Source organism: Dysidea avara, chromosome 11, assembly GCF_963678975.1.
Source record: "Dysidea avara chromosome 11, odDysAvar1.4, whole genome shotgun sequence".
NCBI lineage: Eukaryota > Metazoa > Porifera > Demospongiae > Dictyoceratida > Dysideidae > Dysidea > Dysidea avara.
In genome coordinates this window covers 11,187,066-11,201,824 of record NC_089282.1, presented here as the reverse complement: position 1 = coordinate 11,201,824, position 14,759 = coordinate 11,187,066, and the positions used below count along the sequence as shown (strand labels likewise).

Sequence of the window (14,759 nt, the reverse complement as noted above, 5' to 3'; positions counted from 1 at the left end):
TCACTGCAGATGATTTTATATAACTAAATCAGATAGAACGTGTAAAACAGAACTTTACAGAATCAGGTGTCAAAATTGAAAATTGATTTTGACTATAATGACTGACAACACAGTCCTGATCATTAAGTCCATTCCAACAGTGCATCAAAGTTCAATGACTTGGACAAACTGGGGAAAGTGTTGGATGAAGTTGAAGTGAGTGGAATTATTAAGGGATATGTATCTATACTAGAAAGCATTAGAGGATTTTGAAGCTCTGCTACTGGTCAATACATGATCAATAGCTAACTAACTTGATAATTAATACTATAATTGCTACTTTAATTATTACTTAGTTAATTATTATTATTACTTGACAATTCCTGCAGTAAAGCAAAAAAGGAAGCCTCAAAGCCTGCCATATAGGCTAGCTTTGGGGCAAAAAGAAGCTATACCAAAACAGCCAAGCTGTGAAAAAGGGTGCAGACCTCCAGCCAAAAATGGCTGCAATGATGCTAATATCAATCATTTTTAATGATGACAGTGTGCGAAAAATAATTGGCATTAGCATCATTGCAGTCATTTCTTGGCCATCACCTTTGATTTCACAACTTTTTTTTGTATAGGCCTGAGAAACATGCTCAAATTTTTCCCAAAATACTTTCAGGAATTTCCTCCTATTATGCTCTCCAGTGTTCCCATTATGCTTGCATTATGCTCTTGGGTTAGCAACATTATATCTTACTCGGTGAATGCCCTATTAGAGTATTTCACTACAAAGTGACTGTTCTATTAGAGAGTATCAATCTAAGATGCATTTGAGGCTCTATTGCAGTTTCCACTGACTGCCCTATTAGGGAGTACTGATTTATTTTCATGGAACTAAGCTCCATAGTTTAAAATATCATAGATACCCACTAGCATTATGCTGGCATAGTATTCCAACCTATTATGCTATTTTTATTATGCAAGCATATTTGACACAGGCCTACTTCGCTGTTTTGGTATAGATTACTTTTACCTATACAGATTGCTTCAGATATAACTACTACAGCTATATAATTATACACATTGGCTACTAACTTAACAACATTTACTAGGATGTTATGGTGATGCCTAAAAGTGATCTAAATTTCTCTGCATAAAATAAACTATCTGATTCATCCCATACATTTATGAACCATATTACCATAGAGGTACCTTGCTGGTTTGCTGGGCAGCAATATAATTATAGTTGTGTTTTGTACGGCTGCTGTAGGTTTTGTTTTTGCTTTGTCTTTGTGTGTGTGTGTGGGGGGGGGGGGGGGGGGCCTGCATGTGTGCACGTGCGTGCATGTGTATGTGCCTGCTGGGCAGCAATAACTGTATTTTGCATGGCTGTTGTATGTTTTGCTTTTGCTTTGCTTTTGTGTGTGCATGTGTGTGTGTAGTGTGTATGTGATGGGGTTGGTAAGTTATTGGTGCAGCGTCATCTGCACATATTACCCAAGCAGATGCTATTTGGAGAACTTTTAACTGCTAGCCCATTTCATGGACCCAAGTTGCATTGGAGAGATGTAGTATTGAGGGACGCACAAAGGATGGGATTGAATGCTCTCAGTTGGTATGAGGTAGCCCAAGATTGCTCAAGATGGTTTGATTTGTGTCAATCTATCACGTCTGGAGGTCCTATTATGGTCACTGGCTCTTTTGTCTGTGGCTGTGGGAGGACTTTTAGTCATTCAGGAGATTAAACTTGTCATCGCAAGTACTGCACCGGTCAGCGTCCTCCACCAAAACAAGCTGACGTGGGTGTGGCAGACTTTTCCATCACAAAGGTGACCTCACTTGCCACCAGCAATACTGTTCAAGCTGAGTTTGTACCAGGTCCAGTTCCCTGCTATTGTCATTTGACAGGCTAATAAGGTGATAAGGTATAAGGTGTGTATGTAGTGTGTACGTGTGCGTGTGCATGTGTGTAGTATGTATGTGTGTATGTGTATGTAGTGTGTGTACATGTGCATGTGTGGTGTTTGCCTGTATGCCACTTGACGATAGCACTTGCATTGGTACAATCCTAGTGCTTCTGGGTGGATTTGCATGCAAGCTTCCTAGCCATGCATGTCATGAGGAGTTTGGCTATAGGTGGCTCCAGCATGCCCCGGGAATATTAAAGTTTGCAAACTAGTATTTCACAGGTAAATATAATCTCTTCTTCAAGGCAGTGTGATTGACTGATTGAGCCCTAGGGCAAGGTCTTTCTTTTCTTAATATACATTAATAATATATGATAACACTTAATAGTTAAAGATGTAATTTTATACTTATATTAATAGCAAAAGATTTGTTCTACAGTCAATAAAACTCGATATTTAGCTTTACATCACATCATCGGAATATATTGTTATTACTAATCCCTAGATCCTTCACTGACTTGTTGTCCCTCAGTAATGAAAATAAGTGGATGGCCCATTTGGTGGATGAGTAGTTGTTCTGGAATAATGCTAGTCCCTCTATTACAGATGAAGGATCCGATAACATTGTAGTGATAAATTGAGGTATTTCCCCCACGGCTTTGTTACAGCTAATAGAAAACTCTTTCACCTTACAAGTAATGATGATATCACCAAGAGAACTGTCTGAGGATGAAGTAAGGTTACTGTTGTCCAACAAGAGACTTTCTATTGCAATGTTGCTGTGGTGTAGATTACGCATAGGAAATAATCTTGCATATAGCAATTCTGCAAATCAAGGTTCTTCCAGTTTCTGCAGGATGAGGTGAGAAATGTTGTTAAATCTTCTGAGTTATTAAGCAATATAGAGTAGTTCCCCACAATTGGATTTCTTTACCTTCAGTAAACCTTTCATCAATAATTTGACACATTTCATTGTCATCGCCTTCATGAAAAGCTCTATAGAGGCAAAGGCATTGTAGCTCTTCTTTCAGCAATTTTTCATCAATGATGACATCATTTCCATTACGAAGGAACTCCTTGAATGATGAATGTTGTCCTTAAGTGAGTGCAACATAGAAGTTATAATGGATGTTGCTCTAAAAGAACTCTACAAGGATGTCATGCTCTTCGGATGGTGAAACACTAGCAACATAGTGAGCAGCAAAAACTCCTGCACAACAAAGTTGAAGGAGCAATTTTTACTCATCAAACCAACATACTCTACAACTTGAAGGAGACCAAAGACATTAGGATAGTCAGCAATTGATGGACAGTATTTCCTGATTTTAGCCAGTGAAGACACTAGTTGGTTTTGGCTTAATGCTTTGAAGGCAAACTTTGAAAACTGCTTGATGATGTCAGCATGAGGCTGTGGTAAGCCATCAAGATTCATGATGTCTTCTTGGAGAACTATTCCTGACTTGGAAAGATGTCTACAAATGGTCAAGCAGATGAACAAATTGTACAATTCTGCAGAACGAGTTGGAATCTATAGAGAAACAGAAGGATGGTCATGTTGAAAGGGACAAAGCAGAGACCAGCAATGGAAGGGTGAGTTGTTAAGTATCTGTTTAACAGTGATTTTCTGTTTATGTCCCTCTAGTGACTGTTGAGCTTGGTCTCTTCAAAGACCTTCGAGTGATTTCATTTGTTGTACAGCAGGGTCTTGGAGGTGAAGAAGAAGCAAAAAGCCACTCTTTGTCAATAATTTATTGGTAGCCCAGAGGTATGAAATTTGGTTTAGCAGCACTGACTTGCCTATGCCAGGAGATCCTTCTATTAAAATGGTAACCCACTATTAGATGGCTGTTCTAACTGGGCGAAGATCTCTTGTAGGCCTTTAGTGGGTTTACTGCTGGTTGTTAAAATGTATTGATCAATGTTGCCTTTCATTGTTGCTGACTGAAGTCATATCATGTAGGGAGGGGGGTTCCGGGGGGTTCAGGAACCCCCCTGTAAAATTTAGACTTCTGCAAGCAGGATCCTAACACACCATTTAGTGTGGCAGGACAAAATGAGTGAGTAATATAGTGTAATGGCGCAGCACAACAATTGATAAAGCTTGCATTCATCTCTCAGGGAAGGATTTACAGAGGTAACATGAGCTCTCTTCAGAACTTGTTAAAGAGAGATAGTTATACTCTAATAGAGCAGTCAGGTATATATACTCTAATAGAGCAGTCAGGTATACTCTAATAGAACATGCATGTAAATATATCCATGTCCATATGAAATTTTCAGACATTCTAACATTAAATGTGTAAAACTTAGCATGACCCCATACTGTTATAGCTTTGGTGTGCAGTGTTTAAAGACATAGAGCTCCAGTAATTTATCACTTGTGTTATGCAAAATGAATTCATGCTATGCATATTTGTACTTATATGTTTTGATTGTAAGTCATTCCATTTGTATCAGTGGATTCATGGCTCCTATACCACAGTGAGATACGTATATAACTATATCACTTACAGATTACTATATGTGTCTCTGTGTTATGCTGTCTGTTTCCACTAGGTAGCTTTATCTAGTACTACCTTTATCCCAGAGGTACTTATATGCATCATGTACTTTTTGCATAAAATATAAAATTTTGCTGAGTTTTGATTCATTAAAATATTGAAAGTCTCTGGGGGCTACCCCCCCCCCCCCCCCCCCCAGTTCCCTGCTTCTGGTAACTCTATGCCTGGCTGGTGCTGGAACCCCCCTTCAAAAAGTCCTGGCTACGCCCCTGTTAGTAGTGATTGAAAGCAGGGTATTTTTGATTCCATATGCGAAGTGACGTGTATTACATAGCTAACTACATTGCATTGAATCGACACTAATCCGGCATAAACGTAGTAGCTAGAAAATCTATAGCTACTCACTCGATTTCCCATCCGTCCGGTAGCTACAACAGTGAAATTATAATTAACTGCCATTAAATATACTGACGAGCCTGCATGTGTCTGCACTGGGTAGCTAACAGCTATAACTGCATGGAATGCTGAACGTGATCAACTCAGTGTTACCAGGATTCGTTTTAAATATGTTGGCTAATGACTAGGTGGAGACTGTCCCGGCACTTGTGATCGCTTGTAGCTTTCCTTGAGCGGGAAGGAACTGGCTCCCAACTTGATTGTCAGTCTACCCCAGCTCAGGGTCATCAGCTAAAACGGCCCAGCTGTAAAAGCGTTCAGCTACTCAGCCTATACTGCCATTTGTAGTTTGGGGCACAGATGAAGAAAAGCCTGTGATCATGTGATACACTGACAAAGCGATACTCAAAAACAGATGTTTATCTCGCACCGGCTACTTGTACCGTTTGATCTTTGCTCCACGCAGGCTCCCCGCCGCAAAACTTACGTAATTGTGACCCATAAAAGCGCGCTTCTGTAGTTGATATAAATAGTACCTCCGGGAAATACTTACGTAGCTATCAGGGCACAGGGCTAAAAATGCATTAGTACTAAACTTCTATGGCAATCTCATAATTCGTCTTATATTTAGTATATCTATATATATACTATAACTATACCTAGCTATACTAGCTACGTCAGCGTGTGATATGGACCTTTGTAAAGGACTTGGCCAGTTTAAGGAGAAAGACAAAGGTATGTCATGTTATGTTATATAGGCCGTTCAGTAAATTCGGCATGTGAACATGAAGCCCGCCCTGAAGTAGGGTCCGCAACGCGAAAAATCGATATCCTCCAATCAACTACCTAACTATTATAGTGTCATGTCAGTGTTAGGTTAAGTGTAACTTGAATAACACCAGCGTGGCAGTCAAGTTTGTCACTTTCTTCTGGTAGAAAACGATACAAATGTCTTAAAATCATGTGATTTTTCGTTGCAGCAGTTCGTAGGGTTCCTCGTATGCCACGATATTCACTCTCAACATTGTTCTGAGTAGTCTACCATCAACTCAAAGTATTGATGGTTTGATTTTATTGGTCAGTTTCCGGTGGCAGCCCGATATGTGCAGCTTTTTGGCGACAGACAAAATGTTTCTTGCTCTGGAGCACAGGACAAGCAGAGCAGCAACTGCGCCGTGGGTCAGCAATGACCAGTACTAGGTAAAGTACTTGCATGCGGAGTATGGTTATAATTGAAGCTTGTTAGCCATCTGGCTGAGCGGCATCTATATGCTGAAATTCGGCCAAAATGACGCGATTTTTGCAAACAAATACCAGAATGGTTGATACATTAGTGAGACAGTCTCCAACAGCAAGGATACGAAGCTTATAAACACCTAAAAATACGGCTATCTCGCCCAGTAAACGCATAGAGCAATCCAATGCATGAAATAGGCACTCACGTGATCGATATTCAAATCTCGGAAAATACAACCATAATTTATTCCAATGACCTTAAAATCACTTGGAATCAAGTGGCAATCAGTTTGTGTGCATTAGGTTTAGTATCTCGATTAGCCCAGCAGTTTCAGACTCTCCCTATTATTTTTTTATTATTATTGATTAGCAAAACCCATTGGGTAAATCGCTAATGTACAAAAACAAAATTTTAGTGTCTATGCATTTTGCAAACGGTTCTTGAAAGTAAGTAAGTCTATATTGTCAAGATCTTCCATATCTAAATTGTTCCAGTCTGGTATTGATCTTGGTAAGAAAGAGTTACTATATCGATTTGTTCTGGCATACAACTGTAATAGCTTCAAGGGATGGTTTTCCCTGGTACTTGTTGCAGGAGATAACACTGGCAGATACTGATTTGGAACATAAATTAATTTGTTTACAAATTTAAACAACAGCATCAGACGTGCCTGTTTCCTACGATCTTCCAGTGTTGGCCATTTTAATTCCACTAACATTTCAGTTATACTGTCCCTATGATTCCTTCTCCAAGGTCTATTTAACACGAAACGTGCAGCACAATGTTGTATCATCTCTAACTTGTGAATGAGTGATTGTTGATGTGGATCCCAGATAGAAGAGCAGTATTCAATAGATGGCAAGACGATCTGTTTATATGCATGTTCTTTTAAGTGAGGTGGACAATGGTGGAGAGTTCTTCGCAAAAATCCCAGTAGACGATTTGCTTTATTGCACACTGAATTTATGTGAGGGGTCCATGACAACTTGTTATCTAAAAGTACTCCCAAATAGTGATGTCTCTCAACAACTTCTAAGGGAATTTTGTACATTGTATAGGAGAACTCACTAGCAGAATGTAGTGTAGATATCTGCATGATGCAACATTTTGAAACATTAAATTCCATTTGCCAAATATCAGCCCATGATGATAATGTGTCAAGATCACTTTGGAGTATCTATCTTATGATCTTCGGGTGAGTAGATAGGACGATAAACTAAACAATCATCTGCAAAAAGTCTCAACTGACTGTGGATGTTAGTTACAATGTCATTTATATATATCAGAAACAACACTGGACCGAGCACTGATCCTTGTGGTACACCTGATGTTACACTACTACAAGGCGAAGACTGCTTACCATCAATGATTACTTTTTGTGTACGATTTGTAAGAAACGATTGTAGCCACTGTAACAATTCACCTCTTATACCATAGAAATATGATGCCATCACAGCATAAAACACACCTGCACTGGCCCAGACCACGCATTTAACACAAAATTTACAAAAGGAACACACTGCATGGTTTCTATTCAGAAATGAAAGCGATTTCATAGGTATTTCCGCGATTTGAATTTCGATCACGTGAGTGCCTATTTCATCATTGGATTACTCTATACGTTTACTGGGCGAGATAGCCATATCGTTAGGTGTTTATAATCTTCGTATCCTTGCTGTTGGAGACTGTCTCACTAATGTATCAACCATTCTGGTATTTGTTTGCAAAAATCGCGTCATTTTGGCCGAATTTCAGCATATAGATGGCTCAGCCAGATGGCTCAGCCAGATGGCTAACAAGCTTCAATTATAACCATACTCCGCATGCAGGTACTTTACCTAGTACTGGTCATTGCTGACCTACGGCGCAGTTGCTGCTCTGCTTGCCCTGTGCTCCAGAGCAAGAAACATTTTGTTTGTCGCCAAAAAGCTGCACATATCGTGCTGCTACCGGAAACTCTCCAATAAAATCAAACTACCAATACTTTGAGTTGATGGTAGACTACTTGAACAATGTTGAGAGTGAATATCGTGGCATACGAAGAACCCTACGAACTGCTGCAACGAAAAATCACATGATTTTAAGACATTTGTATCGTTTTCTACCAGAAGAAAGTGACAAACTTGGCTGCCACGCTGGTGTTATTCAAGTTACACTTAACCTAACACATAACAATAGTTAGGTAGTTGATTGGAGGATATCGATTTTTCGCGTTGCGGACCCTAGCTACCTGAAGTCAGTTCAGTATACAAAATTTTTGAATATTAAAAGCTAGCCACGGCCTATGTTGATTGTTGTTACTATATTCACTGGGCTTATGATGCACACAGAATATAGTTATAGTGCTAGCTACACAGTTGTCCCTTTAGTCCAGTATAGATTGTATTATAGCTAAACAAAAAAAAAAAAAAAAAAAAAAAATTATAGCTACACAAAATTTAGCTGTACAGCTTATAATTACTATGGAAAGACATGATTTATGTGTCACAGACACACACACAGACACACAAACACTTCCGTCTCCACTACGGGACAGACAGCAGCAAAAGTGGATGGTCATACCACCAGTGCATGCACACTTAATTGGTTAGGCTAGCATTGGTCATGGCACAGCCGACAGAAACCAGAGGACCCATTGAACCCAGCAATTAACACACACCAACACAAACAAGCCATGCAGCATGCACATATCACCAGTGTTGGGAGTAACGCATTACATAAGTAACGCGTTACATAATATTCTGGAATCAGCACGGATCAGCACACAAATCACCAGTGTTGGGAGTAACGTGTTACATAAGTAACGCGTTACATAATATTCTGGAATCAGCACGGAATAGAAAGCAATCAAAAGTTGAATATTTACAATTATTGGCAGAATTTGACAGATTAAGTATCTCCAGTTATTATGAAACTCAGGCTATCGAAATTTCAGCACTTGGCCATTACCAACCAACCTCCATTGGAAACTACCTGAACTTCATCAAATTTTCCAACCCTACCATAACTATCCCCAAATCTACTGTAAGGAAATGTTTAGATGATGCTGCCTACCAAAGTATTCTAGCCTCTGAGAGGATATTTTTGGCTAGGAATAATAAAGAGTGGCTGGATGTGACTAGTATTAGTTAATTTATATAGCTTCTTTTTATTTTATTTTTATATTCACACCCTTGCCATGCCCACGCAGGTTCTTCCATAGGACCATATACATGGTCGCATGTGACCGAGGACTATCACACTTTCTGTAATTTATGTACTTTCATCACTTCATAATTGATGGTTTTCTCTCTATTACTTTTGTGGTAACTAAGTAATATAACGAAATACGCTATAAAAACAGGTAATATAACTCTCTCGATTATCTATGATATAACTCAAGTTACTTTACTTACAAATGTAACGCGTTACCTAAGTAATATAGTTAGCTACTGTAACGAGTCTAATATTACGTAATATTATTACTACAAATAACGAAGTTACTAATCTCGTTAGTTATCCTCTGAGTAACGCCTAGCCACAACGAAGTAACGAAGCCTACTGAATGAAGCTTATTCACCAGCTTCTTACTTATAACCAAGATTTGCACATTGTCCAACAACGCAATCATGTCACGTGATAAGGTGGTAGTTTCACACGTGACAGCTTAAGGCTGTGGACACAAAGTAATATAATACGTAATATTATTATAGTTACTTTATTTTATGAGTAATATGTAACTGTAACTAAATAGTTCAGTTGCAAGTAATATATAATAATTATGTAACTAGTTACTTTTACAAAGTAACTTACCCAACACTGCATATCACTACTGCACAATATATCCATTCTATTACCATGGAATTCCCATGATCCCCTTGAAATACCCATGAAAGTTGCAGTTGGTATTTTTCATGGGTAATGAAATACCTATGAAATGCATGGAGCAAAATAATGTACCAATGATCAACCCATGAACGAGTAAATTTTCATGGATTTGTATGTATGTACATACAACCCATGAAAAGGTTTTTCGTGGTATACAAACCCATGAAAACTTACTCGTTCATGGGTCATTCATGGGTACAATATTTTACCCCAGCATTTCATGGGTATTTCAATACCCATGAAAAAATCATCAACTGGGGATTCATGGTAATAGCATAGATTATTGTCCAGTAGTGTATCATGTCTTGGTGTAGTAATTATAAGCTGTATAGCAGTGTGTGTGTGTGTGTGTGTGTGTGTGTGTGTGTGTGTGTGTGTGTGTGTGTGTGTGTGTGTGTGTGTGTGTGTGTGTGTGTGCATGCGTGCGGTGCATGGATGCGTGCGAGCGAGCGAGTGAGTATGTTGTACCCAACTGGCTAGAGCATAAGTCTGGTAATTGAAAGATTCCAGGTTTGATTTGATGTCTGCATGGTTATGCCAAGTTGCTGTTGACGATGTTTCCTTGAACAAGAAGCTTTACTCGCATTGCTCCAATCTACCCAGTTGTATCATGGGGACATAGGAAAGTATGCAGCATTACAGCCCACCCAACTTTAACATCAATATCAATTGGTATTTGGGAAACAAATGCCCAGGTTCTGTGGTATCTCTCCATGAGTCTTCCTACAGTTTACTATAGTCTTGCCACTGGAGGATTTGTCCACAAAAGACTTGAGTGACTAAGTGGTGCACAGGCATGGTTCACTGGGTGGCAATAGCTGCATGTGTTTCTCACAGCTGAGAGATTTTGCTTTGTGCATGGAGTGATGTGTGTGCGTGCGTGCGTGCATGTGTGTGTGTGTGTGTGTGTGTGTGTGTGTGTGTGTGTGTGTGTGTGTGTGTGTGTGTGTGTGTGTGTGTGTGTGTGTGTGTGTGTGTACAAGGCCACTCAACAAACTTGTGATTAGAGCACCATGCCAGCCTTGCAAAAGTATAGTTCCAGATTTAGCGATGCTATGTTGTTGAGAGATTTACTCATATTGTTCCTAGTTGCATATACGTAGGAATCCAGGTGATCTGGTATCAACTGGCATAGCAAATTTCCAACTGTACATACATACATATATATATATATATATATATATATGTATATATATATATATGAGAGTGTTAGCGGCATTGTGGACTTCAGTGGATTCTGCCCATGAGACATGGGTCATGCAGTTCTGGCAACTTGTGGGCTACTAGTCCTACCCCAGGAGGACTTGCCTTCACAAATTCTAACCTGAGTGGTGCACACTACCAGGTGGCACTGAGTAACTCTGCTCTGTGTGTGCACTGTGTTTGCATGTCTTTAGGTGGAGTAGCAAGCTTGCATAATGATCACACAGGAAGAGAAGCCTTTTATATTATCAACAGAATCTATAATGTGCCCCCACATGATTTCCCCCTGCATGCATGCTATTATGTAACAGCATAATAGCTTACTTTCCTATTTAGGCTCTATAAAATCAATGACACCTTCAAATAGTTAACTGGAAATTTGTCGCTTTCAAATCAAATATATGTCATCTTTAATTTCTATGCACCATAATGTATAAACAAAAGCATCCTAGCTGTTTAAACGAATAGCCAGTGTTCCATTACCTACACTGAATAGTCAGTTACTCAGTCTACTCATCGTAATGATGATAGCTATCATCATCATGTGTATTGAACGACTGCCATGATATACACTAACAGTTAAGGATCTTGTGCACTATTGGATAAGTCCCATAACCTTTGTGTAGCATATTTGACATGAAAGATTTATATCATGAAGCCTAAAGCTCTACTTAGAAATACTTATAGACTTTAAACTACACAGTAAAAATATAAGTAGTGAATGTGGCAAATAGTGAATATCAATGTACATTTTAGTGACCACGTCACTAAGAATTTACAATGACGTTTATTATTTGACACAGTATTCACTACTTACTTTTTACAATGTAGACCTTCTGTCTACATGTATCTGAGCTTGGTGTGCATACTCACTCAGGGACAGTGTGGGCAAAGTACACTGGCCAGGGCCTCTGGAACTGTGGGGAAAAATTTCCCCTTCTCTAAGTAATCTTTGCCAATCCATATGAGGTTTTAGAAAGAAATATGCTATTGTTTGTTCCTTTATGGTAAATCAAGTTGACTAGCAACAGTTGCAGCATTTCATGGTGTCCTACAATAAAGAAGTACAGTAAGTGCCTTGGAGTAGTGTTCCCTGTAGTCATGCAGTTTATAGGTTTCTGGTTATTGTTGATGTAAACAAAATTCACTGCGGAATAAAGAAACATTTTGCAAGCGATGTTATTGCCTATCTATGCAGTAATTATAGTTAACCAGATAGAGACTAATTGGGGTAGTTATCATGTACTAAATGTTTGTTTACGTGAATATATGAGTGAAGATAAAATTGTTTGTACCTTTTTGAAATATGGCTATATATAGTGCGAAGTATTTCAGTTCCTGTTTCTGTACTTTCTGTTTGTAATATCACATGTACAATGTTGCCAATTTGTTACTTCTGTGCTACTTTGTGAACAATGTAATTTATATAAGTTAGCTATTATCTTTATGCAATTATTTTGAATTTTAAAGTGATTATGAACCACCAGTAGAAGTAGAGTAATTGTGCTATATATAATAGCTGTACCTTTGAAGTAGCTTGAAATAGAAAATGTACACAATCTCTACTTGCTCTACTTATGTGTTTCCAAAGTTAAGGTATAAAATACACAGAGTAAAGGATAATTTTCTTCATGTTATTCAAATTAAAATGCATGGTATATATGTGTGTGTGTGTGTTGTGTTTGTGTGTGTGTGTTGTGTTTGTGTGTGTGTGTGTGTGTGTGGTGAAGGAGAATGTTTATAGTTTTGCAATTTTGCACTATTAGTGACCAGTACTCCACTACTAAAGGATCTCTATGAACACATCACTCCACAATATGCTGCTGACTGGAAGGTGATGGGAACATTACTGGGTATATCTACTGAAGAGTTGAGGATCATAGAACATGACAACTACCACAAAGCTGTACCTTGTTGTAATGCCATGTTGGAGAAGTGGCTTGATGTGGACACAAATGCAACATGGGAGAAACTGTTTAGAGTCATTGAGTCACATGCAGTGTCCACTGGTCAAATTGTGAATACAAAAGGTAATTATTATTATTATATGACAAGGAAATTTACTGTCATCAATATCTTGACATCTATTTAAGTAGGTCTTACATTGTATTCTCCACAGCACCCATAGCCAAAAGGCTACTGGCATGGAAACAAGGTGACGAAGATGAGAATTGGGCTGAGAAAGCCATAGATTTGCTAGCTAAGAAGTTGAAGAAGAAAAAGGGTGATTTGGATGAGTTAGAGAAAGCCTTGTCCAATCCAGGGACAAATACAAAGTGTATCACAATTCCACGAAGTTTGGATGGACGTTTGCAAGTGTCCCATAGGAAGGGACTCCCACACGTGATCTACTGTCGAGTGTGGCGCTGGCCAGATCTACAGACCCATCATGAATTAAAACCTCTAGAATGTTGTGAGTATGCTTTTGGACTAAAACAAAGTGATGTGTGTATTAACCCATATCACTACTGCCGTGTGGAACAACCAGGTACATCACTATTGAAATTCATTTTACAATGTGTTTTAAGCTGTGTACTTTAGTGTTGCCACCAGTGTTGGTACCACGAAGTCCGACATGGCCAAGCTATGAGCTGAACTATGATGGAACAATACACTACCCCCAGAGTATTTTATCGTCATTTGAATATCCTGGTATGGGAGAGAGTATTAATTATTTGATACTATCCATTGTGTTGCTTCTCAGAAACTCCCCAGCCTGCTTACAATCCTCTGTCTAGTCAAACAGGTAGTCCAAAAGCTACTGCTACACTGAATTACACTCACCAGCAAGCATGCGTCAATGGTATAGTCATGTGTATAGTATTACTATAATATATATAGCACAACATCTCCACTAGATACTAGCAGTTACATTGCAGTAAGATATCAGGAGCCAGAATATTGGTGTTCTATATTTTACTATGAGTTGAATAATCGTGTTGGAGAAGCATTCAGAGCCACTCAGTCTCATGTGGTTGTGGATGGATACACTGATCCTACCTGTGTGGACCGTTTCTGTCTTGGCCAGTTGTCCAATTTACACCGTAACTCCATTATTGAGAACACACGTCGTCATATTGGCAAGGGAGTACACTTGTTTTATGTTGGTGGTGAATGCTTCGTGGAATGTCTGAGTGACAGTAGCATATTTGTAAAAAGTCTATGCTGCAATCACTCCCATAGCTTCCATCCTACAACTGTTTGTAAGATCCCATCAGGATGCAGTTTGAAAGTTTTTGACATTCGAGAGTTTGCTGCTCTTCTCTCCTTGTCAGTCAGTCAAGGCTCTGCGGCAGCATATGAGTTAACAAAGTTCTGCATCATAAGAATGAGCTTTGTAAAAGGTTGGGGAGCAGAATATCATCGTCAAGATGTCACCAGTACTCCTTGTTGGATTGAGATCCACTTACATGGACCACTCATATGGCTGGATAAAGTTTTGTCTCAACTGTCACCAAGTGATACTAAATGCACATCTATTTCTTAATTATCTTGGCATGCTAGTATACTCTTCATTATGAAGGTAAATTGTAATCAGGGGTGGAGTGCTTGCACTCCTACAACATTTTATACTGTTTACTAACTATAGTTTGTAGAAGATACAGGCTGGTAAAATTTTCATGATGTTCCATTCTTGACAATTTTACTTGTGAATTGTTGCTAGCCAGTTATTCAGTAGAG

General features: G+C 38.9%; 1 protein-coding gene across 2 annotated transcripts; it reads left to right on the top strand.

The window, feature by feature from the left end:
• The first annotated feature begins 3,520 nt into the window (after nucleotides 1–3,520).
• LOC136238314 (mothers against decapentaplegic homolog 9-like) lies at nucleotides 3,521–14,612 on the top strand. 2 transcript variants are annotated; one of them, XM_066028727.1, is made up of 6 exons: nucleotides 3,521–3,700; nucleotides 12,845–13,108; nucleotides 13,198–13,566; nucleotides 13,620–13,730; nucleotides 13,783–13,881; nucleotides 13,937–14,612. In XM_066028727.1, exons 2-6 carry the CDS (start codon nucleotides 12,916–12,918, stop codon nucleotides 14,563–14,565), a joined length of 1,401 nt encoding a protein of 466 aa, XP_065884799.1. In that variant the 5' UTR covers nucleotides 3,521–3,700; nucleotides 12,845–12,915; the 3' UTR covers nucleotides 14,566–14,612. The 2 variants fall into 2 exon arrangements, with proteins under 2 accessions (XP_065884799.1, XP_065884798.1); XM_066028726.1 differs by lacking the exon at nucleotides 3,521–3,700 and adding an exon at nucleotides 5,321–5,506.
• Nucleotides 14,613–14,759: the final 147 nt, after the last annotated feature.